Raw genomic sequence first — 22,654 nt, 5'->3', positions numbered from 1 at the left:
GATGGAAGTGGGCAACGTAAAAGTAAAATAAAGCTAACAACATGTGAAAAAAATATTCAGCCTCACTGACTACCAAAGAAATACCAAATAAAACAGCAGGAGAATTCCTTTAGTTAAAAATAAAAATCATGATCTATTCAGGGTTGGCCAGGATGTAGTGAGAGGGGCAGGCATGTGTGAACGCAGCTGGGAGAGTGTAAATTGGATTAACTTCTAGAAAATAGTTTGGCAGTCTATATGAAGGGCCTTGAAAATGTTTACACCCTTTGATTCAGTAATTCCACTTCTGGGAATCTATCCTATGAAAATAATCTGAAATGCAAGCAAAGGTTTTTGGTCAAAGAGAGTCTTCAAAGAGTTCTGATAAACAGTCTAACAATCCAAACATTGAATACTGTTGAAATAAATGATGGTGCGTATCCCAAAGTATTATAGCCATTAAAAGGTATGCTTCTGGAGAATTTTTAAAACTTTGGTAAAGCTTGTGGCCTTATTTAATTATTTTAAGGCATATATACATATGGCACAACTGTACACACGTTTAACGAATAGGCCGAAACACTTCAGAGACGTTAGAAATGATGGCCTCTGGGTGGTGCGATTCTGGGCACTGCTTTTGTTTATTTTTACCCTGGCTTCACACTTCAGACAATAGGCATATGCTTTTAGAATAAGGGAATGACAAGTCATTGGTGTGTGAAAACGCATAATGAGAAATAGGCCTAATCATAAGGTGTGAATGAAACACAACAAGCTTACACGTGTTCCATAGGTTGAGGAAGACTTCACAGGGGTTTTTATTTTGCTTATATTTTCTTCATTAGGGCTGGGAACAAGGGTAAGAAGGTCCTCGCTGTATATAATGATCCAATATAAGACACTAGAAAAAAATACTTTGAAAACTAAAAATCACCAAGCAAATGTGAAGAAGTGTTCTTATTATCCTAAATGCCTTTACCCTGAAACAGGGGCAGAGAGGACAGGCAGTGTCACTGGGCAGGCAGGGCCCACCAGCTGGGGTGGACACACCAGTGCGGCCCTCACAGCAGCCCCCAGCTGGAGGCCACCTGCCCACCACTGCCCCTGGCCCTCAATTGGCAACTTCCCTCTGTGAAGTGGAAAGAACGAGTGGCCCTGTCCTGGAGATGGTGAAGTTGAGTGAGCAGGCAGGTAACAGGACACTATATATGATGCCAGGTGTCCTTGCTGTGATCTGCGACAAAGGCCACAGCCCCTCCCAGCAAAGCCCCACCTCTGCAGGAGGACCCTAGCTCCTAGACACATTTTACCTCCCAGCTTCCAAGGGGACGTGACTGACAGGTTGTGCATGTCCCTGCTCCTGGAATTTGGAGGAATTTGGAGAAACCATTGACTTAGGCTATCTTGAGGCACAGGGACAGATAGGGGTGGCATTTTTCCTTCTGTGTGAGGAAGAAGCGGGCAGAGGTGACCAGTCCAGGGAACCACAGCAATCTAGTCACAGAACAATTAAGGAACCGAGAAGTTGATCTAAGGCTGTGCTGGGCTTCAGGGCTCGGGGTCTCCGAGGACCGTCTTCCATTGCAGCTGGAGTCTGGGTTAGCTGGTGCATTCGTTTCCTGTGGCTGCTGTAACAAACTACCACAAGCTCGGTGGCTTCAAACAACACAAATTTATTCCCTTAGAGCTCCTGAGGGCAGAGTCTGAAGTCATTCTCTCTGGCTAAGTCGTGAGAGCAGAGCAGGCTCCCGCTGGAGGGTCCACGGAGAACCCAGTCCTTGCCTTTTCCAGCTTCTGGGGGCTGCCTGCATCTCCTGGCTCATGACTCCAAACCCCTGCTGCCCTCATGGCATCTCCTACTTCTTGCTTGTCTTTCTTGCTGCTCTTCATAAGAACCTTGTGGTTACACCTCAGTAATCCAGAAGAATCTCCCCTATCTAAAGGTCCTTCGCTTAACCACATTAGTAAAGTCCCTTTACCACATAAAGTAACATATTTTCTGGTTTGGGGGATTAGGATGTGGGTCTCTGGGTGGGTCCATTATGCAGCCATTCACAGATAGGTAACCTAATGTGCAGGATGTCTGTGAGCCCTCTTAGGGGCCAGGCAGTGGCTAGGGCTGGGGGTGGGGACGGGGAGGACACAGAGGTTCAGACAACCTGCTGAGAAGATGGGAGCCAACACTAGAGCTGGTCCTAGAGCCAGGGTGCATGGAATCAGTGCTGAGTCCGGAGTACAGGGTTCATGGGGAGAGACAGACAGGTGAGACAGGAAAGGAATTTGGGCTCAGCTCACAAAGGACCTTGAAGAACAGGTTTAAAAACTGGGATGTACCCGGCCCAATGGTTAAGCGTCGATCCATGAACCAAGAGATCCTGGTTCAGTCCAGTCAGGGCACATGAATGGGTTGCAGGCTCGATCCCCAGTAGGGGGTATGCAGTAGGCAGCTGATTGATGACTCTCTCTCATCATTGATGTTTCCATCACTAGCTCCCTCTCCCTTCCTCTCTGAAATCAATTAAAAACAACAACAAAACTTGGATGTGATTCCCTGAGGGAAGCAGGGCCTGATTTCCCACGCCCAGGAGTTACCAAGAATGCCCAGCCAGGCTGGAGACCCATCTGACAGGGCCGAGTGGCCACCTGCCATCAACTTACAAGTTGAGCCTCAGCTAGACTAGGTTGGGAAAGAGGGCCCAAGGCCACCTCCAGCGCTCCTCTCCCGTGAGATGAAGAGAACAGCTTTGCTTTCTGACACATGGGGCCTGAATCCCATGGACCAGCTTCACGACCTTAGGCAAGTTACTGCAGCTCTCTGACTCAGTTTCCCACTAAGGAAACGGGCACTGTTAAGACTTGCCTAGCTTCTCTGCAAAGCTGATGTGCTGAGGCACACAAAGGCATCCCAGAAGTCAACAGGCTGGACTTGGTGATAGTGCCCATGCTACTGGGAACCGTCCACTGAACCAGAAAATCATGGAATTTTAGGTATTAAAAGTCATCTAACTGGAGAGTCCCACATCACAATCAGCTGGGAGATTTTCGTAAAATAAAATCTAATAAAGACCAGTCTAATTTCACAGCCAGGGTTGGAGGAGCCACCTGAGATGATGCTCAGAGAAGCTACAGGACCCCCAAGTGGGGATCCTGGGTCATTCTCTCCACCACCCAGCCGAGCACTGAGGTGGATGGGATGGGGGTGGGGAGACTGCTGAGGCACCGGCTGCCACAGGGATGGAGCTAGAAAAGAGGATGGAGTGTAGGGCAGCCAGGCGTGGGGTGGGCCCTTCCTGCTCATCTCCACGTGGTCCAGAGGCTCCTGCATCCCACACCCACCACGAGCTGGGCAATAGGAGGTGCCATCAGAATCACCAGCCCTTGCTAGGTGGTCTCAGGCAAAGTGCCCAGTCGGTAGGACATACTCAGCCAGTACAGCCTTCTCTTCCCTGAAGCCTGGCTCTCTGGGTCACAGGTTAACGAATTTTCGTAACACTTTGTTCTTGATACAGAAACAAATAACTGCTAACAATTTCATTATAAACTGCGTCCTCTCCCATCCTCCACAGGATAATAGGATTTATCTAGAATTTCAGAACTGGAACAGACCTTAGAAATATGGTCCAAACCCCTCCTTTTGTAAATGGAGAGACAGGGGGCCAGACAGAGAAGGGACAAGGTCAGCATCACACAACCGGTCATGGAGAGGCCGGTCCAGGGCTGGTCCTCTCAGTGGTGCTCCTCGTGTTCCACAGCCAAGAGTACTGCACGTTTCTAGAATCACTCCAGTGGTGGCATCCAGGGTCAAGAACATGGGGGACATACACTGGACCAGATAGTCCCCTTGATACCCCAAATATGACCTTGAAGGTAGAGCTGTCTGTGTGCAGATGAGGCCCCACCTGCAGGCCAATCCATCTGACACACTAAAGTCATGGGTTTGAGAACCCCAGACTGTTGAGGGGACGTAGACAAACCTCGGCCACTCTGCTACTCCCCATCACTAGGAAATGAGGTCCCCAAGGGTTTGTGGGGCTGTTAGGGCTTTGACTTCCTCTCAGCCTCCTGGTGCTGCCCCTGGGTGTGGCCAGATTGAGACGCCGGTGTCTCAGTCAAGCCACTGGGATCTGAGCGGCTGGGCCACCCACACTGACCAGGCCTGTGTCTCTGTGTGCTCTCCAGGGACATCCCCAGGCTCCAAGATGGCCTTGCAGAGTTCCTTCACTTGCTGGAACGGGACAGTCCTCCAGCTCGGCCAGGCCTGCGACTTCCACCAGGACTGCGCCCAGGGAGAAGACGAGGACCAGCTCTGCAGTGAGTAGATGGGCTGCCCCACCCACCTCACCCCAGCCACGCTCACATCCCTCTCCTGCCCATCACCCCATGCATTCCAACTTGGACAGCCTTCCTATGTCCAGTGCCGTTTGTGTCTCCTCTCAGTGGCAACTTTCAAAAGCTACACAGTCTTCAAGAGACAGAGCTAAGATCTGCCGAGTGATAAAACTGTGGTCCAGAAACAGCATGAAAGTTGAGAACCAAACAAGATCTTATAAGTTGTGCCCTCAATATCCTCGTGCACAGAGGACATGTTCAGACGAATGCCCAGCTCTGTAACATGACTTTGGAACCCCGGACTTCCCTCACTTTTCAATCCTCATCTTTCATCACCCACTGCCTCTCTCATCCTCCCAGACTCCCATGTACCCAGGTCCGGCCATATCAGACTGCTTCTCAGCTCCCTCAAACCTCCATGGCTTTATGTGTGTGGTATCCCTTGCCCAGAGTGCCCTGTCCCTTCTCAAGTCCCATCTGCTCCTTCAAGATACCCCTCAGGAGTTGATTTTTCTGGGAAACCTCCTCTCTCCAACCCCACAGGACAGTTGGTTCTTCTTTCTCTGGACCTCCTGTCCCAACTTGGTGTGTCTTCTACCCACTGTAGCATCCATTATTTTTAACAGCTTTTTTCTTTTTAGATACAGTTCATACTAGTATACCATACAACCCACTCACTTAAAGTATGCAAGCCAGGGATTTTTTAGCATAGTCACGGTTGTGCAACCATCACTACTAGTTTTAGAACATTTTTTATCATTCCACAAAGAAACCCCTAGAAATATTTCCCGACTTTCCTCCAACTATGCCCCCTCCCCTAGCCATAAGCAACCATAATCTACCTTCTGTTTCTATAGATTGGCCTATTCTGGGCACTTCATATAAATAGAATCGTACAATATGTGGTCTTTTGTGATTAATTTCTTCACTTAGCGTAATGTTTCCAAGGGCAGCCCATGCTTCAGTGTGTATCAGTCCTTTGTGTATGTTTATTGCCAAATAATATTTCATTGTACAGATACCCACAGTTAGTTTAGCCTTTCATCAGTTGACGGGCACTTGGGTTGTTTCCACTTTGGGGCTATTATGAATAATGTTGCTGTGGACATTTATGTACAAGTTTTTGTGTAGACAGATGTTTTTATTTCTCTTGGGTATATCCCTAAGAGTAGAATTGCTGGGTCATATAATAACTCTATATTTAACAGTTTGAGGAACTGCCAAAGCTGTTTTCAAAGTGCTGCACCATCTTACATTCCCACCAGTAATGTATAACAGTTCTAATTTCTCCACATCCTTGCCAACATTTATTATTATCTGCCTTTCTGTTTTAGCCATCTTAGTGGGTGCACATCCATTACATTTCATGAGGGTGTTTTCCATGTTTCTCTCCCTCTCTGTGGGCAGATGGGGTTTGGTACTCTTCCCTGTACCAATATTTCACGTGATTCCTGGCACAACTGACACTTTGTTCATTAAAATGAATAAATGAGTTGGAAAACTTGGGCTCCGTAGAAGAAAACAAGTTGCTGAGGTCTCATTGGTAGTTAGTAGCAGCATTAGACTCCCAGCCCAGTGCTCACTCCACTTCAATACAGTGTCCTCAGTAGCTGTTTGGCTAGGAGTAAACACTAGAGGTTTTTACATTTTCCCCAGGGAAACTGAAATCACAAAACACATATAATGTGAGCTAGAAAATATGCTGGATCCTGGAGCAGAGATGAAAACACAGCACCTGCCCTCAAGCTGAAACTCCAACATGGGGCAGGAGGGGAAACAACAGAACAGGGTTGGGAAGCAGGCAGCAGGTGTGTGCCTGGGTGCTCTGGGGCCCAGACGCAGCATCCAATGCTCGCCTCCTAGATACCAGCCCCGTGACACTGGCCTGCAAAATAGCTTTAAAAAGTTAACAGTGTTTCCCAGGTCATCTGGAGGACAGACTTTCCCTTGGGGGAAAAGCGGTTTTATTTATTCTCTTATAAATGAAGCAATAAAGAAATCCATTTTTCAACTTAAAAACTACCTTTTATGCAAAACTTTTGAGGGAAGTTTTCCAATAATGGCGGAATTGTGGTTGTTTAGATCAACCCAGTAAGGAGTTGCAGGTAGGGGCCTTGTCTGCCCACACGGTCTGGCTCCTGGCCTGTCTCGCAGACTTTCGCTCTGCATGTGGCCCGAATGAACCTAGCCACCAAGCTGCTCAGGCTGAGGCCTCTGTGTCTCTAGTTATTGGTCTCTGCAGTATTTCCAGCAGTGCCTCTGAGCTGTGTGATTTTGCTTTTGCCTTTTTTTAAAGTTTTTTTTTATGCCCACTTCCCAGCAGGGACGCAGGTCAGGCAGGGCATGCCCTGATTTACAATTGGGAAAATGAAACCACAGAGAAGGTAATTGATTTGTTGGGGTCACACAGCACGTCAGGAACAGAGCCATGATTAGAGCATTGAGCCTGCGGGGTCTGCCCATTACTGCGAGCTCAGGGCATTTTCCCACCATTCAGGGACCTGCCATTAACAAGTTTCCAGGACCAACTCCAAGCTGGAGGGCAGCCTAGCTGCGGGCCTGAGGGCAGGCACCTGGGGCCCTGTGGCCTTTTCAGCCGCAGTTGAGCAGCTGCTCTGACCAGCTGTCGAATGACAGCTCCACACTGGAGAGTACCCCCACCAAGGTCTTTGCTACAGAAATCAGTTGCTAGGAAGAGAAGTTCAGTTCAGAAGGAGGGTTATTTCGATCTTTGTGCCGCTCTGATCTTTACCGTACTGTTAGCCACCATCCTTCTCCTTGTTTGTGTGCCCCATTCTCTGTGGGATATTTGCTGTCTTCCCTGTCACATTGCCTGGTGTTGATTCTGGAAACCATCCCCGTGAAGATAGCAACAGCAGTAATAATATTGACTAGCATTTATTGAGCATTTACTATGTCCTGGGAGCTGCTCCAAACACTTGGCATGTATGAACTTATTTCACCCTTACAACAATCCTATGTGATGCCATTACACTCACCTTAGAGATGAGGAACCTGAAGTCCATGGCCAAACTGTTAGCCAGTGGCTGAGCAGTGATTCAGACTCAGTCTGACTCCAAAGCCCACACTCTGAACCAGTACAAGCCAGACTCTTGTTCTGTGAGTTTCTAGCAGCTGGTTCGGCCGAGCACAACCCTTAGCTATATGTCCACCCAGGAAGAAGGGACCAGGAAAAGGTTAGGCAAGTGGGGTGGGGGTAAGATCATTCATCTCCACTTCTGGGCCTCAGTTTCCTCATCTGTAATGTGAGTTGGAACATGGTGGCCACTGATGTGTTATGTGTTGATGTCCAATGCTCTTGACCTCGCCTGGTCCTTCCCAGGTAGCCTGGAACCTATTAGAATGTTTTCTCGGAGCAGGAGCTCACCTGTTGGGGATGTCCAGATCTTCTAAGGAACCCCCACAAGGGTCGCCAATCTTGGTCCAGGGTAGTCAACCAAGCCTGGCCATGGTTGGAATTTGAAGGGAAAGGTAGGCTGTATCCCATCAATTCAGCCTCAACTCCACGCTCTCCCCAGAAGGAATTCCCCACACCTACTGGGGCTTCACTCGATTCTCAGACTCAACCCCAAGCAATATCTCTGTCTGAGATAAGTGGGGACCTGAAATGGAGGAGGCGGCATTGCCCTTGCCCTTCTCCATCCAATCACCAACCTGTCCATTCACACCTGGTCCTCCACACCCATCCTTCTTCTCTCATTCCAATGAAATGTTAATGATTCAAGTGAGACATCCAGGACGCTATCACCCATCAAAGGGTGTCTTCAAGGGCCCCTGGGTGTCGAGCAGTGGCCCTCGTGGCCTGTGGCTCCCCAGAAAAGGATGAGGTGTTCTCGCTTCATCCCCTGGATAAGTCATTGACTCACCAGGTATTTGCAAGCAGCTCACTTCCCCTCCATGTACTTAATAATCTCATCTATTTAGTGGGGATACTTTTCCTGTCAGGCAAAACAGGTTTTTTTATGTTTCTTTATTGTAAAATAAAACATGTTGGTTGTAAAATATTTGAAAAATCTAGAGAAGTACACAGAAGAAAATAACTATCACCCATAATCCTCCCTCTCAGACATTCAGAGATAACCATAATATTTTGATGTATTTCTTCTAACATTTTTCCCCATGACTCTATATTTTCAAGGAAATGTATAACACATATTTATCAAAAATGTTAACCGAGTTGTCACACAGGAAGGGAAAGAAGTGGTGTCATTTGGCCTGGAGTTTGTACTTGGCAGTTTCTACAGCTGTTGCTGAGGTCACATCTCTGTGACTCCACAAATCTGTCTCTCTTAGAGTGGAATCAGGTGTCATAATTGCCAATGTTGTGGGATTGATTGACCCACACACAGCCCGACCTGCCATCCGGCCAATGAAATATCTGGCTGCAGCCCAAGGAGAGGGTGGGGTAGAGCAGTGCTGCTCAGACATTAGGAATTTTAAAAATACAGATTCCAATTCTGGGGATGGGGTTGGTGTGGGGGACCTGAGATTCCACACTTCTCAGTTTCACAGGTGATGCGGATGCGGCTGGTCCCTGGACCACATTTTGAGTGACAGGGGGTAGAGGACTGAATTCACTCCCATTTCATCAGCAGCTAAGTATGGTGATCCCACAGTGTGCCAAGCACTGCTCAGGTGCCTGGGGTGGATGAGAGGAGAAAGGGATGGTCGGAGGAGGAGTTGACATTAGACCCAACCCTGTGTGCCAACGTTGTGCTCAGCAATTGGCCTTAGTGGCAATTTCCCAAACCCGGCCTAACCCACCAAGGACCTCTGCTCTGATGCCCACGCCCATCAGCTTCCAGCTTCCGTAGGAGTGGCTTCTTGCTGAACACACAACCCCATGTGCTTGCAGTAGCGGACACCCTCTCATTGCCTCCCCACCCACTCTTTGAGGTCTCAGTTATCACACAAATTATCCAGTGACCGAGTCTGCCTACCTCCTGAAAAGAAAGGGGCTTCCAGTCCCAGCTCACCCTGTGCCAAGCTACAACAAGGTGGGCTAGAAGGTGGAGAGCGCCAGTGGCTATCCTCACTCCTGCACAGGTGGAAGGCACAGGGTCTCCAGAAAGGCAGCTGAGGGGCTGTCTCTGCCTCCAGGTAGCGTGAGCTAATGTAGCGCACCCCCTGGCGAGCTCCCCTGCCCAGGAGAGAAGGATGATGAATAATGCCACCACCTCTGTGTATTTGCTCAACCCTGTCTGTTTATAAAATGTTTCCACACTCTCTCATTTTGTCCTCAAAACAGTCCTGTGACATAGACACTACTATTACCCCATTTTGCAGAGGAGGGAGCTGGGGCTGAGGAAGGAAGTGCTTGCCTGAGGTTGCACAGTAGGCAACAGAGAGGCTAAGCTAGAACTCAGGTGTCCCACTCAAGGGCTGTTGAGTTATCAGCACCCATGAATCAAGATCTCCCCTGCACCTCCTGAAAGGGTGAGATGCCCTGCAGGCCCCAGCTCAGCCCTGCCTCCTCCTCCTAATGGGAGCCCATCACCTGCTAGCATCTTCCATTGTAGTGCCCGGTTAAACACGCTTGTAAAGGACGCTCCCCGGAAGGTCACCAGTTAGTTTTTGCAAAAGAAGTGGATATGGGATCCCTTGAGGGGGGCATAAAAATAAAACAGAAAGATCTCCTTAGCTGTTGGATTTTTAATCAGAGGAACATGCAGGGCTTGGGGAAATGACTTCTTCAGGGGGGTATAAATGGGAAGAGATGTCCAACTCGTGACAGCCTGTTTTAATTTATAATGCTGCCTCTGTGTGAAATGCACAGAGAATCGGGGGGAAATGAGCAATAATTCACGAAGGTGCTGTCACAGCCAGGAAGCATCAGGGCCCTCTGTGCTAGCCTGCCACTGCCAGGAAGGCGAGACAGAGGAGGGACAGTGCCGTGGGTCCAGTCTCTCTTGCACAGGACGTAGCCGGGCCAGAGACTGCTGGGCGCTGTCACCACAGCCTGCGATGCCCACTCAGGGCTGAGCGCCTTCTCTGCAGCCGTTCTCCCAGTCAGCTGTAGAGCATAAGCTCTTTCTAACCCTCTTCCCTGCCCTCCTCCTTCTGGGGGCAGCAGCGAAATATATGGTCTATGAAGCTGACTGTGGCCTCTTCAATGGGACCTGAGGTCAGTCTGATGCAGAGAAAAGGATAATGGGGCTATTTATGCTGAACCAACAGATGCTGTAAAGAGGCTCCAGTAACTGGGATTGCTTGGTCAGGATAGGCGAAGTTCTGCTGCAGTAATAAACCATCCCGCATTTCAGGGGCTTAACTTGACACAGGCCCTATCCACTCAGGGTTGGGAGAGGGACTCTGCTCCCCAGGGTCTCTCTGGGACGCAGGCTGGCAGGGTCTCCACATTATACAGCAGCATCCCCAGGAACAGGAAGTCTCCTTGGCCCCTCAGCAGGGGAAAGGAGACTGAAGAATTGCACAGAGCTTTCCGAAGCCTCCATCCAGGAGAGACACACATCCTTCCCGCTCACATTTCATTGGCCAGAACTGCTCATATGGCTTCACTTTACTGCAAGGGGCTTGGGAAATGGGAGCAAAAAGGAAGTTCTGAGCAAGTATGTCTCTGCACACAGGTGATTTGAGGGACCCAAACCAATTCCAGGCCAACACTGCCACTGCTGCTATTATGTTCTTGCCACTGGGCTGAGCTTTAGGAGTGTAGTCCAGTGAGCACACATGGGCTTCTCCCCAGGTCACGTTCTTTGTGGGTCCGTGTAGATTTAGAAATAGAAGAGCTAGGTACCAGTCCCAGCTGGAATACCTGCTGGCTAGGTGACCTTGGTCAGGTTGCTCTACGTCTCTGAGCCTCTGCTTTGTCATCTCTAAAACTGGGTTAACAATACCCATTGCTGTGGAGTTGTTACTATTACCAGTTTTTTCTGAAGATTAGAAAATCGTAAACCAGCACATGTACAAGTTGGGGATTGGGGCCTCTCTTCATCACGATCGGTATCATTAGCCATCAAAGGAGCTGTTATTAGTGAGGACAGTGTGGTCACCTGGCTAATTATACTTGACTTGGCATAGTTTGCATTCAGCTTCCAGGAAATGCCTGTCCCTGCGCTCTCTCTGCAGGTAAGCTCCCTGCTGGTTTCTACTGCAGTTTTGAGGATGGCTTCTGTGGCTGGTCCCAAGGAACGCTCTCACCCCACGCACCCGAGTGGCAGGTCAAGACCCTAAAGGAGGCCCGGTTCCAGGACCGTCAAGGTACTGCCACTCCTCTCCTTCCCCTGGTGCCCACCCCCCCTCCCCCCAGCCAGATGAGAGACTTAGGGCACCGCCCAGGGCAGCTGGACCTTGCCCCACCCTGCAGAGTAAGCCTGGGTGGGTGGCTGTCCTGAGCTTGCCCTGGGGTGCTCCACACAGTGTCCTCTAGACACTTGCCTGGGCTTTAGAAAGACTAAATCAGGCCCAGGTAGATGCCACCTTTTGTTCCATAAAATGAGAACCTTGGTGAAGGGTTCGCTGAAATATAAAAATAGCAGCAACAGTAATAATAATCCATTCATTCGACAAGTATGTGTTGAGACCTACTGTGTGGCAGGCCCATTACTCATTGAGAGGTAAGGAAAAGTGTAGCCCTCTTTATGACTGGGGGTGCTGAGGCACAGGGAGACCTGTGTCATTGGCCCCAGGGTGCTGCCCTGGGAACCTTGCCCCACATCTGGTCCATTCCCTGCTGCCCAGCCTCCTCAGCCATACCTCCACCCTCACACCCTCCCTCCCTGCACCATAGCCCATCCTCCCATGACCCATGCTTAACTTCCAGGGGGCCAGAGACCTAATAACACCCAAGAGTTGACTCCATACCTGCTGATCTGACTCCACACTCGGAGGCACCTGCCCTGATTGGATCAGAGAGGCTCTGTGCGGCCAGCACAGCTATGAGAGTCGGGCTGCTGGAGAGGCAGGCCATGCAGCCTTGTGCTGTGCCTGGGGGTGAGGCCCGGGGGCCCACCTCTGCAGGATAAGGCTGGAGGGCGGTCCTCTCTCCCTCTTCCCTCCCCTACATGTGCTTGCTCTTTGTGGAGCTGGAGACCCTCATACAAGAATTATTCTCTTTCCAAGACAGCACACATCCTATGGATTCCCTCAAGAATTCATAATAATTATGATTATTATAAAAGTATGGAAGTGAACATCATCCAGATCAACCACTAAAAATCCCAGAGCCCATGCAGTTCTATCCTTGGTCCTCAGAGCTGCATCCCAGTGAGCTGGCTTTGCCGTGAGGAAGAAGGCTGAGTTATTGCAGCCACGGGAGAGTTCTGCGGCCCCTCACAGATGTGGGGGGCGGGGCCGGGACGAGAGCTCCTGCTTCTCCTCCCAGCCCCTTGCCGCACTGCACTGTCCTCAGCACCGTGTCTGTGGGATCAGAGAGAGAAACAGAGCTCAAAGCTAGACATGGTCTTCACGCCTCTGCTCTCTGTTTGATTGTCCCCCAACAGCACCCGTAGGGAGTAAGTGCCCAGCACGTGTTGAATGCCTCTGATGCCCCCTGAAGGGACTCATCCCACTGACTGCTCTGATTGCAGACCGTTTTCCTTACCTCGAGATAAGCTCTATCTTTCTGTATATTCTACTCATCGATCACCGTCTCTGTCCCCCACAGAACGAAACCACAGCCTTTCCCACACAGGCAGCCCTTCTGATATTTAAAGACAGCTGGTGTGACCCACACACCGAATGAGGTCCTTCCTCTCCCCAGTCACATAAGCCCATCAACTCGACCCTTCCTCAAGGGTGGGCGGCAGGCTTTCGAAGATTTCTGGTCCATCCTGGTTACTCTGTTCTGGACCCACCTGAATTGTAACTTGGTAGTAACTCATTAGTGGACTTCACTAAGAGACATAGAAAAGTAGAAATGAATGACTGAAGTCCTGCCTGGGGTTCTGTGGGGTGCCTAAAAAGTTTGGGCTCACTCTGGCACCGGTCTCCTTAGCACTGACCACCTACAAAGTGCCCTGCAGTCCTGGTGGTTTACTGACACTTCTCCCACCGGCATGTGGGGCTGGAGCTCCTATTCTCCCAGTCTCTCAGGCAGGTTAGTGTTTAGGAACAAGAAATGAATCTTGGTCAGGCGTGTGACACTGGGTGACCTGGACTCCAGGAGGGCGAGAAGGAATGAAGGTAATAGAGACCATTGGTGGGCAAAGCAATGGGGAGCGATGGGGCTGGGGGCAGGGCACTTCAAGCTGCTCCTGGCCTCTGGGCTAAAGCTGGTGGCCCTTAAGAGATCAGGGATGCAGAAGCTCAGCGATACGATGCTAGGACATCACAGGCCCTTTGGAATGAAGACCTTTGCAAGCCAAGTTCTGTGACAGTAACAAGCAGGCTGTCTTATCCATTGGGGGCAGCAGAAAGCCACAACCTCCAAGATGTTCTGAGGCTGGAGGAGATGTTCCCATGAACCCTGCGCTTATTAGCCCTGTACTGTACCCCCGGGCCCTTCAGTGCACGATGATGGTGCAGCTTTGACTCTTTTCCTCTCTGCCCAGGCCACGCCCTGTTGCTCAACACCACGGAGGTCCCCACTTCTGCAAGTGCTACAGTGACCAGCACCACATTCCCCGCACCGATGAAGAACTCTCCGTGCGAGGCAAGTCTCGATGTTCCGCTATTCTCCGGCTCCTCCTCCCACACTCTCCCCTCTGCACTTCCAGGTGAACCCAAACAGGGAGCAGCTGGCCTGAGGTCAGGCTGCTTGTTCTCCCAGAGGGAGGGCAGTAGGGCCACTTTCGCCATCTTCCAGGCAGAGAGAGCCCACCAACGTGGTAGAGTCCCACCTGCAGAGAACCTCACCTTAAACGCCATCCTCAGCAGCACTGAGCTTGGGGATCTTGATTTAAGCAAACCCAGGAAATACTTCCAAGGCATCACAGGGGCGGGTAATAGTGATTTACAAAAGACTTTCTACAGAATCCTTTTTAAAAATAGCAATCTCTTGTTATACATTTCAGATGTTATAGAGCATCAGAAATGTGATTTACATAGATTTCACTAAGACATCCATGGCATTCAGTGCGGTACCTCGAGAGTCGCTTACCCAAATGCTTCTTCTAGCTGTTACCTCTCAGGGTGAGGATGGACGGAGTGGTGCCATGCTTTTTAGCATAAGGTCATATTCTCCAGGGTCCAAGAAATGTGCTTAGAACACGGTCCCAGTCAGGTTCCACCCCTGATTGGTTGTACTATTTATTTGGGCAGTTAATAACCTCCCAGGGCCTCAGTTTCTTCATCTGGAAGGTGGAGACAGTAAGAGTACCTACCCCAAGGAGGTGAGAATTAAATAGGTTAATGTGTGCAAAGGGCTAGCATAGCATCTGGCACAAATGAAGCATGACAAGAGTTAGCCAACAGTGCCCGGCACCCTGTATAAACACACGACAGAAGGATGGGGGCGGAGAAAGAGGACTTGAGCCAAAAATCAGACTCTCCGCTCTGGGCTCTGGGAAGGCGGGGCCCTGACTGCACTTCTTTGCCCCCCACAACCCTCCCCCCCCCCCAATCAATCCCTTGCACACAGTGGAAAGCCTATGGGCGATCCTTTCTTTCTGGAAACTTATAGGAGAAATTCCTTGCTGGCTTGTTTCAGGAATAGCTAGTTGCCCTCTGACTAATTTGTTTCCCTTCAAGTTGTGGACTTTGTGACACTGAGAGCTTCGCTTCCTCTCTGCTGGCTGGTAGAACGCCAGGGAGCTGCGGCTCTGACCCGCAGCTTCCCTGCCAAGGGGTGCAGGCAAACGCAAGCCTTCCAGGCTTTTTGTGAACTAAAGCTTCACAGACATAAATCAAATGAGAATGGAAAAGATATAGGAATGAATCTTTTTAATCAGAAGAAAGGTCAAATTAAATCTGAGGCTCCCTCTTCGTGAACAAACAGGGTTCCGTGATGTGTTGTTTGCAGCAGCCTCACTCTGGGTCCCAGTTTATAACAACATCTGCCCCGTCTTTCTCACCCTCTTCTAGTTTATGGTATCGGACTAGATTTTTTATGTATCTCTGTGAGCTACCTTAAATCCTTGTTGGAAGACGTCAGGGCACAAATAAATAGATTCATTACATTCCATTGTATTTGAGGAGCCACGCTTTCTGATGCAGATGGTGGAATTACACAGTCATCATCATCGCTGATATGTCTCAGGTGCCTCTGAGCAGGCGCCTGGAAAGGAAGGCTTCTTAGGAGGAAATCTAAATGCGGAGAGACAGTGGCCCACTGGGAGGCGAGGGGATCCTAAAAGCATTTGATCTTTAAATTTACTCTTCACTGTGTTTAACAGAGCCTGATTTTTAGAAAAAGAAATGTCGAGGTGAAAATGATATTTTCCTAACACTTCATCATTTCTCTAATATAACCTTTGGGTTGATCAATAGCTTAAATAGGTGTTTTTGTTTTACTGGCCTGCTTTATTTTTCCTCCGGCCACATTCGCTCTGGGCTCTTTCTGCTGTTTCCTGCCCTTTTCCAGCAGCTGGCTCAGCAGGAGTAATGGAGGGGAGGCAGCGAGCCATCCCTCAGCTCACAGTTGTTTCAGCCTCTCAGACATTCATCCAGGACTGACGGGTCTTTGAATCCACAGTGCTGGGGAAGTGTTTTCATCAGAAAAATAAATAACCAAAACAGAAATATGCATTTCCAGGTTTGTAAGCCTGCCCATTTATTTCACCCAAATCCTAAATGCAGACGCAGGAACTTGATGTTCTTCTCCTGGATCTGCTGAATGTTAGTGACGGGAAACGGACGTTGCGTTGCTCTGTGAGACGGTGTGAGCTTAACCCAGCAGACCTACAGGGGCCTCTGTTGACTGTGGGGCCCTAGTGCAGGAGGGTGGCTGCCGGAGAGAGCCATGGATGGTCTCCAGTGAGTCAGGTCCAAAGGGCTGGCAGCTAGGCTAGATGGGCTCCAGGGCTAACACCCACCACCGCGCGTCTTCTCCAAGCCCAGAGCAGGCTGGTCCGTGCGGCCTCCAGGGAGTTGAAGTACTTGCAGAATATCACAAAGTGCTTTCTCAAGAAACCCCACAGTCCTCATTGGATTCCATAGGGCAGTGGTCGGCAAACTGCGGCTCTTTGGCCCCTTGAGTGTGGCTCTTCCACAAAATACCATGTGCGGGCGTGCACGTACAGTGCAATTGAAACTTCGTGGCCCATGCGCAGAAGTCAGTTTTTGGCTCTCAAAAGAAATTACAATCGTTGTACTGTTGATATTTGGCTCTGTTGACTAATGAGTTTGCCGACCACTGCCATAGGGGAACCGGTGTCACCTTCAGTGCATTTCCATGAAAATCTAAATACGCGTTTCTCCAGTTGCAGTCACTTGTAACATGTAGTAAATGCAGAGTCTTGGACCCCACCCTGGGCTCCCTGAACGGCATCACTGAGCAGAACCCAGACTCTGCATTTTCAAGCCCCACCTCCGTGATGTGGATGTAAACTGAAACTTGAGAGTAATTGGCCAAAGTGTTCTTGCCAATGTGACTGGAATTTATTCTGAGCCCATGCGGAGCGTTTTCCTCCAGTGCCTGTGGCTCCAAATTGTGCCATGTAATTTGCCTTTCAGAAGGATACGTCAGAAAAGGAATTAGAAATGACAAGTTAGGGGACAGAGCCAGTGAGAGAGAGGCGCTGGGAGAGCACCCTCAGAGCCCACAGGGAGCTAAGTCAGGTGCCCACCGATGATGGAGACATAGCCAGGGTGTGCCTTTGTGGTACCAGCCACCTTCCAGGGCATTCCCGAAGCATGCCAGCTCTGGGCTCCTCCAGGCGCCTCCAGCCACTGCCTCTCGCTGTGCTGGCCTTGGTGCAGGCCCTGCCTCCTCCTCCGCTCTGCACAGTTGCATATGGGGCATGAATATTTAAAGGCCTCTGCCTAGCCCAGCCATAAATGAGAGCTTTGTGGGGTTGTTGTCCCCCCTATCCCCCAACAGCTATTCTCTGTGGGAAACTGGGGAGACACTTACAATATATTCAGATTTTCTTTTCTTTTTATTTTTATTTTGCTGAACTCCAGTTCAAATAATTAAAGTTGCCACTGGGGAGGGGAGCCTTGCAGTGGCTGTTATGTGTCACTTGCTGTCAGACCTGCTTGCGTCCCCTTGGCTGGAAGACACACCGGGATGTGTCTAGCATTGCAGCTGCCAGTAATAAAGAGGCCGGGAGAGTGGCAGGGCCGTCTCGCCCCGCCCCCTGCCTTTCACACATCCTGGAAGCCTGAAAGTCTCAACAAACCCCGTGTGGTTTGAGATTGTATTTTATTTGAATAGCCTGCCTGTGACTGGAATATTTTAAACCATGTTCTCAGGACAGAACAAGGTCTGGGGTGGGAGGGGGAATTGGGCTTCCCTCATTCTTTTTCACACAAAAACATGGAGCAGTTTTCCTCCTATGAACTGCAGGACTGAAAGGACCCAGGAAGTGTGGGACGAGGCCCACTGGACTGGGGGGAGACCCTAGGGCAGGGCAGTTCCCAGCTGCTGGTTGTCTGACCCTCCCAGACTGGCAGCCACCCTTTCCTCTCTTTACACACATGGGTGTACACATAGACCACACACACACACACACACACGGGATCCTGGGACATGGGCGGGCCTCCTTTCTGCCCCTGACGTCAGCCCTATGGTGGTAAAAGGGGTAGCTTTAATTAGCCACTCAGGGCAGCAGGTGACCAGCGGGCTCCTCCATGGCGGCATGGACGACCTGGCCTGCAGGGAAGGAGGCCTCCCCTCAGTGTCACTAAAACCAGCAGATGTGGCCCAAAGGGATGTGGGAGAGGAGGCTGGCACCTGGACTGCCCTCTGGCATCCATACACCCTGCTCGCAGCCCTACTGAGGAGCCCCTGTGGGAGGATCCTGCCTGCGACTGTGCACAGCTGGCCAGCAGGGCAGCCACGCATCCCTAGGACACAAGAGCATCCCCCCTTTCTCAGGGGACCCCCTATGAATGGGGCAGCAGCAATAAATGAGGGCACAAGAGAGAATGGAGAGGAAGACTAGACGGAAGTCACCAAGGCAGGGCGAGAGCCTGGGAAGTAACCAGAGCAGGTCACGTGCCCCTAGTTTCAGAAGCCCAGATGGGGAGCTCCTGCACCAGTACCTCTCTCTGTGTGACCTCACTGCCCCACCACCACCACCATTAAGCCCATAAATAGCATGTTTGGCTGCCCCACCCCCACCCCATGAGTCCCTGAGCTGATGCTGGTATGAGACTCCAGGGGGCCTTAACTCTGGCAGCCACTCACCCCAGTGATGGGACCGTCATTTCAGAGAGCCTTGGGCTGGGGCCTACAAATGTGCCTCCACATCAGAGGGAGGAGCAGGGCCGGGAGTGCTTCCTGGGGCATTTTCTAAATGGCTTCCCTGAAGCCCCGCTGGATGAAGTAGGAGAGTTGGGACCCCACTTTCAGAAGAGAAGCTAACAACAGCCATGTCATGCACCTGTAATAACATCACTGCCACAAGAATGCCCTATGCACACATCAAAGACTGCAGGGACTGTCCTCCACACAGCCACCTGTGAGGTGACTGAAATCCTCCCTGAGGACCAGGCGATGCCCGAGCATGCAGAACCCGGACTCAAACCCGAACCCCACACTTCAAAGGTACCTGCTCAGAGGCTTTCTCTGAGGAGTCAGCAGGCAGTAGCCTCAGACGAAAAGGGTGGGCAGCTGCAGGCCTGGACCAGAGAGGCAGCACGGAAGGTGGATGGCTTGGATGGGCACACAGACGCCTGGCAGGAGGGTGAGGGAGGGGAGGGTGCAGAGGGTCCTCAGTCCGGTGGTGAGCCAGCAAGTCGTCATTTCAAACCCACCATGTGGCCAGCCAGGCTGGAGACAGACCGCAGGAATCTGGGATCTCTTTAGACTCAGCACAAAAGTTAAGGATAGGTCCTGGTTTCCACATTACTTATGAGTCACTCAGCTGCATTACATTAAAAATAAATTTCAAATTCTTAACCAGAGCCTTCAAACACCCTACCTCTTTGTACCACGAGGAAAAAGAAGCCTTCCCTTAGTCAGGGGGCTGAGGGTAGGGACCCTTCATAACTGTTAAGCCAACATAGGGAGCTTTTAATTTTTAATCTATTACTCGCTTATTATGTGGCTGGCACTGTGCTAAGTATTTCATTTGCTTTATCTCATTACCGAAACAGACCTGTGAGAGACTGTTACACTCATTCACTGATGCGGAACCTGCTGCTTACAGAGCTTTCATGACTTGTCCAAGGTCACCTTGCTAGTGAGAGGCAGAGCCAGGATTGAAGCCAGGTTTGTCCAACTCCAAAGTCAGATCTGCACACACTCTAAGGTCATTGAACTTGACTTAGGTCACCTGATGTTTGAATCCCAGCTCTGCCACCTACGAGCCATAAGACCTCAAGCACTGCCTCTAACTGGGGATGAAAATACCTGTTTTACTTGCAAGGATCAAATAAAAATGTGCAAACTATAAACTCTATAATATTTTCTGAATTTCAGTGGTGATTATTATCCCTCTTCTTAATTTGCACAGGCTTGAAGGAGTGAGTGCAGACATACAGTCAGGCATTGTGGGTTCTTATTTCTCCTCTGGGTCAGTCAGCACGGTGCAGGCAGGTTGGGAGCACCGTTTTGCACAGAGCCTAGCATTAGTACCAGGAGGATGTGCCTGATGAAGCCATGTAATCAATAATCATTTTAATTAATTAATTAATTAATTAATTGGGCAGCCTCGCAGTTGTGAGCACGACCGTGGTTCAGAATGAGAGCTAACAAGGAGCCTCCTCATTGATTCTCAAGGATCCACCAAGTGTGGCCCCACGGAGATTTCTGAGCCCAGCGAGTTCTCACCTCAGTACCTGGAGCTGGGAAGCTGCTGGATCCCAGCATTCTGTCACCTCTTATTGTGATGCGGTTGACGCTGCTGGGACTCGTGCTAATGGGCTAAAGTAATCAACAGCCATTGTAATTGCAGTTGGACATAATTAATTTAAAACCTTTGAGCCATTCAAAATTAATACCTCTGCCATTACATGATGAGACAAATGAAGAATTACTGTCAGGGCTCTGGGTGTGAATAAAACCCTCCGGGCACTCGGCAGAGTTTTGGATCCCCTTCAAAACCCGCGTGTTCATGTGGACCCTCGTGGCTCCCACTGGTGACTGAGATAACATATTCAGGTGGCCCAGGGACAGAGGGACCCTGTGGAAAACACAGGCTCTCCCCAGCTATCAGATAACAAACATTCCCCGGCTGCCTGTGTCTGCAGACACTCCTGTGCCTGGAGTCCCTTCTCTTTCCAATGGCTGTCTGGAAAATAGTTTCCCAGCCAGAGGATTACAAAGCTACTTCACTGCATCGACCCCATCACACACAGAGAAACTGAGGCACAGAGGAGGCTGGTAGCCCAAGGTCACACCATTACAATGTAACTCAAAGGAAAATACCATCTTTTTCTTCCCATAAGACTGGGAAGATCATTTTCTGGCGAACCTGGAAGATAAAACACGGGACTAAAATGTTGAATACAGCATCCTTCACCCTGCCTTATTGTTTTGTGTGAGCTGTTTATCTCTAACATGGGATTCCCTGCCTATTCTTTTCAATACAGGAGAAAGGAACTAACACTGAGCAAAAGTATTTGCTATGCAGAGCGGTGGGCTCCCATAATCCCAGTAAAGTCTCCCAGTGACTCTCTAAGGAGAGTACGATTGGCCCCATTTTACAGATGGAAGCTGAGGCTCATATATGACGACAAGACCGCTTTTTCTGATTTCAAAGCCCCGCTCTGCCCTCAGCACTACCCCACCTCATTCCCCCGAGGCTCCACCTCCCTTGGTCTTCCTCGAAAGCCCTCAGTTCAGGCAGAGGACCCGAGCCTCCCTGAAGTGGGCGGGTGGCACCCTCTCTTTTCCCACTTTCCAACAACATCGCAGTCCTCCCTTGCTGCTTTTTTTAATATAGTGTTTATTGTTTTTTTTCTGATTACAAAAGTGCTCTATTTTTATTATAGAACATTAGGAAAATACAGGAAAGCATGAAGAAGAAAATTGAAATTGCCCACAGTCTTACTCCCCAAAGATAGCCTCTGTTACCACATTGGTACATTTCCTTCCAGGAAAAAAAAAAAAAAATGCAGATCTGAGCAGAGTGAGAGATAAAGGTTTATACATGCACTATCACACCACATAAGCCTTTTGTGTCTTCTTTCTTCATATCATCTTTTTTCTATATCAATATTATTCTTCATAAACATGCTTTTAATAGCAGCATGCCCTAAATTTATTGTATTGTTTTTGTTCTAGTTGTCAAAAATAACATATGTTCATTATAAAAAATTTCAAAAAGACCCAAGGGAAAAACATATCTGTAACACCATAACCTCACCAGCCAGGGATCCCACAGTTATTATTTTTATACAAAGCCTTCACATTCTCTTGCTGTGTTTTTACGACGGGGGCATGTGGATATCCCTGCCTGGGTGTTCTCTGGCTTCAATGTAATGCCTCAGAGACAAGGAGTCATGGGGTGCTGTTTTCAAAAGGATCTCAGCCTTTTAAGTTTCCTACCTGGCCAGGAATCCAGCATTTCTTAAGCCTCTGTAATTGCAAGTATTTGCCAGCATATTTGATTTGCTCGTTATCTAAACTCCGCATCTGGCCTGCTTCTTGCTGTGTTGGGTTGATTTTTCATTCTGCTATTTATAGCCAGAGAGTTAGTGTTCATTTTTTCCAGGTGAATTAGGAGTGGTATACAAGAACACCAGGTTTTGCAGTGAGTCAGTGCTCTCAGTGAAGTTAGTAAGGGGCCATGTTGAAATCAAGGAACTTTTAAAAGTACAAGTTCACACCCAGGAACACAGACCTGTGGCATCTTCGGTGGGGAAGGATTTTGAACCTCCATTCAAAAGCTTGGATGTCCCTGACGACAACCCAGTCCCAGTCATTTGGCAATGATTAGATGTGGGGAATATCCGGGCAATATCCACCATCCGCCTCAAGCAAGCACATCTTTGGGCATCTCTGTCTGTTGAGAAATGTTCCCTTTTGTGGAAGTGAAATACAAATACACACTAGAATCCATCCTTGGTTTTGTCTCAACTGTGGAAATTCATACATCCCTTCAGAAATTCACAGAAAGATAGCACCTCCCCGCATTGTAGCATTTCCTACATTTGGGGTTGCATGCACAGTGGACATTACCTGATACCTTTGATTCTCTTTTGTCCAACTTTAGCCTAAATTCCATGCTGATATGTTTTTTTATGGGCTCAAGAGGTTGTTGTGAAGTTGCCACAAGGTATGCATAGCAAACACGAGGCATGTTCTAGACATAAA

At 49.5% G+C, this 22,654-nt stretch overlaps 1 protein-coding gene across 1 annotated transcript in view; it reads left to right on the top strand.

Moving 5' to 3' along the window:
- Window positions 1–22,654, top strand: part of ALK (ALK receptor tyrosine kinase) — a 591,773-nt gene that overhangs the window by 483,138 nt on the left and 85,981 nt on the right. Inside the window, exons 6-8 of the mRNA XM_008162272.3 lie at window positions 4,159–4,290; window positions 11,419–11,550; window positions 13,842–13,942. Of these exons, the coding sequence (XP_008160494.2) occupies window positions 4,159–4,290; window positions 11,419–11,550; window positions 13,842–13,942 (365 nt within the window). The remainder of the gene's footprint in view (window positions 1–4,158; window positions 4,291–11,418; window positions 11,551–13,841; window positions 13,943–22,654) is intronic.

Source organism: Eptesicus fuscus, chromosome 16 (assembly GCF_027574615.1).
Source record: "Eptesicus fuscus isolate TK198812 chromosome 16, DD_ASM_mEF_20220401, whole genome shotgun sequence".
Classification (NCBI taxonomy): Eukaryota; Metazoa; Chordata; class Mammalia; order Chiroptera; family Vespertilionidae; genus Eptesicus; species Eptesicus fuscus.
Note: the sequence above shows the minus strand (reverse complement) of the source record. Positions and strands in the feature narration are given on the sequence as shown.